Consider the following 987-nt stretch of genomic DNA (forward strand, 5'->3'; position numbering starts at 1 on the left):
CACAAAAAAGTTCACGGGACTAGTTGGTGTTAGCACTCCGCAGTGCATTAGCTGTTAGCTTTTATGTACACATGGTTAATTTCCTTGTCTCTTCGTGTTTTTTTTCTTCTTCTACTGTAAGGCTGACGGCCTACGTGTTGCAGAGCTTCCTCCAGGCGGAGTCATACATACAGATAAATCACAGCGTCCTCAGCAGAGCCACCGCCTGGCTGATAAACCAACAGGGCGCTGACGGGAAGTTCAGAGAGGTCGGCAGAGTGATCAACACAGAGCTGCAGGAGGCGCTGGACAAAGATTCGGTGGCACTCACTGCTTATGCACTGATAACGCTGCTGAAGAACCAGACGTACAAGGTACGTGAGCAGAGTTAGTGACCGTACAGGTGGAAAAGACGCAACCAGTGGTACAATATCTGACACTGATGATGGTTTTTCTTCTTACATTCTTTTAGGAAATGTACTCTGACAATGTGGACAAAGCTCAAACATACCTGGAAAGCAAAGTGACCGTTGGTGTGGTCAGCAACTACAGCCTGGCTCTGGTGGCCTACGCTTTAGCTCTGGCCAACAATCCAGTGGCTGGTACAGTCTTAGATGAACTCATGGACAGAGCGGACAAAATAGGTACTCTCAAGGGTCAAATCATTAGGCCTATATAGTTGGGTGCATAATTTAGCCGTTAGCACACTTGCCTCAGTAGCAAAAAACAGCTAGCCCCGGGGTTCAAATTCCCAGAGGAACCGCATTCTTGGCTCCTGCAGGGGGCAGCCAAATATATCCAATATCCAAATAGAATACCTCATTAAAAATATATTTTACAACATTTAAGAGCAAAGTTTCCTGCTAGACTTATGTTGAACACAGATGCTTGTTGTCGTATGTGTCCGTCCATGTCACACATTTACAATCTGAGTGCATTTGGCTAAGTGGCAGCTGAAAAAAATAAGCTAAGTCCTATGCGTAGATATTAGCTAAAAGGGAATAGAGA

At 45.4% G+C, this 987-nt stretch overlaps 1 protein-coding gene across 1 annotated transcript; it reads left to right on the top strand.

The window, feature by feature from the left end:
• The first annotated feature begins 15 nt into the window (after positions 1 to 15).
• On the top strand, positions 16 to 965 carry LOC103399254 (CD109 antigen-like). The gene is made up of 2 exons (XM_008337969.2): positions 16 to 353; positions 452 to 965. The coding sequence occupies exons 1-2, from the start codon at positions 72 to 74 to the stop codon at positions 656 to 658; spliced, it is 489 nt and encodes a 162-aa protein (XP_008336191.2). The 5' UTR covers positions 16 to 71; the 3' UTR covers positions 659 to 965.
• Positions 966 to 987: the final 22 nt, after the last annotated feature.

The sequence above is a fragment of the Cynoglossus semilaevis genome, unplaced genomic scaffold (genome assembly GCF_000523025.1).
Source record: "Cynoglossus semilaevis isolate Cse_v1.0 unplaced genomic scaffold, Cse_v1.0 C19112996, whole genome shotgun sequence".
NCBI lineage: Eukaryota > Metazoa > Chordata > Actinopteri > Pleuronectiformes > Cynoglossidae > Cynoglossus > Cynoglossus semilaevis.

What these genes read in the sequence shown, in the direction of transcription:
- LOC103399254 (XM_008337969.2), top strand. Translation starts at nt 72, where the DNA reads ATGGTTAATTTCCTTGTCTCTTCGTGTTTTTTTTCTTCTTCTACTGTA. An exon ending in TGAAGAACCAGACGTACAAG is followed by an intron (nt 354 to 451) that starts GTACGTGAGCAG and finishes ACATTCTTTTAG; the next exon opens with GAAATGTACTCTGACAATGT.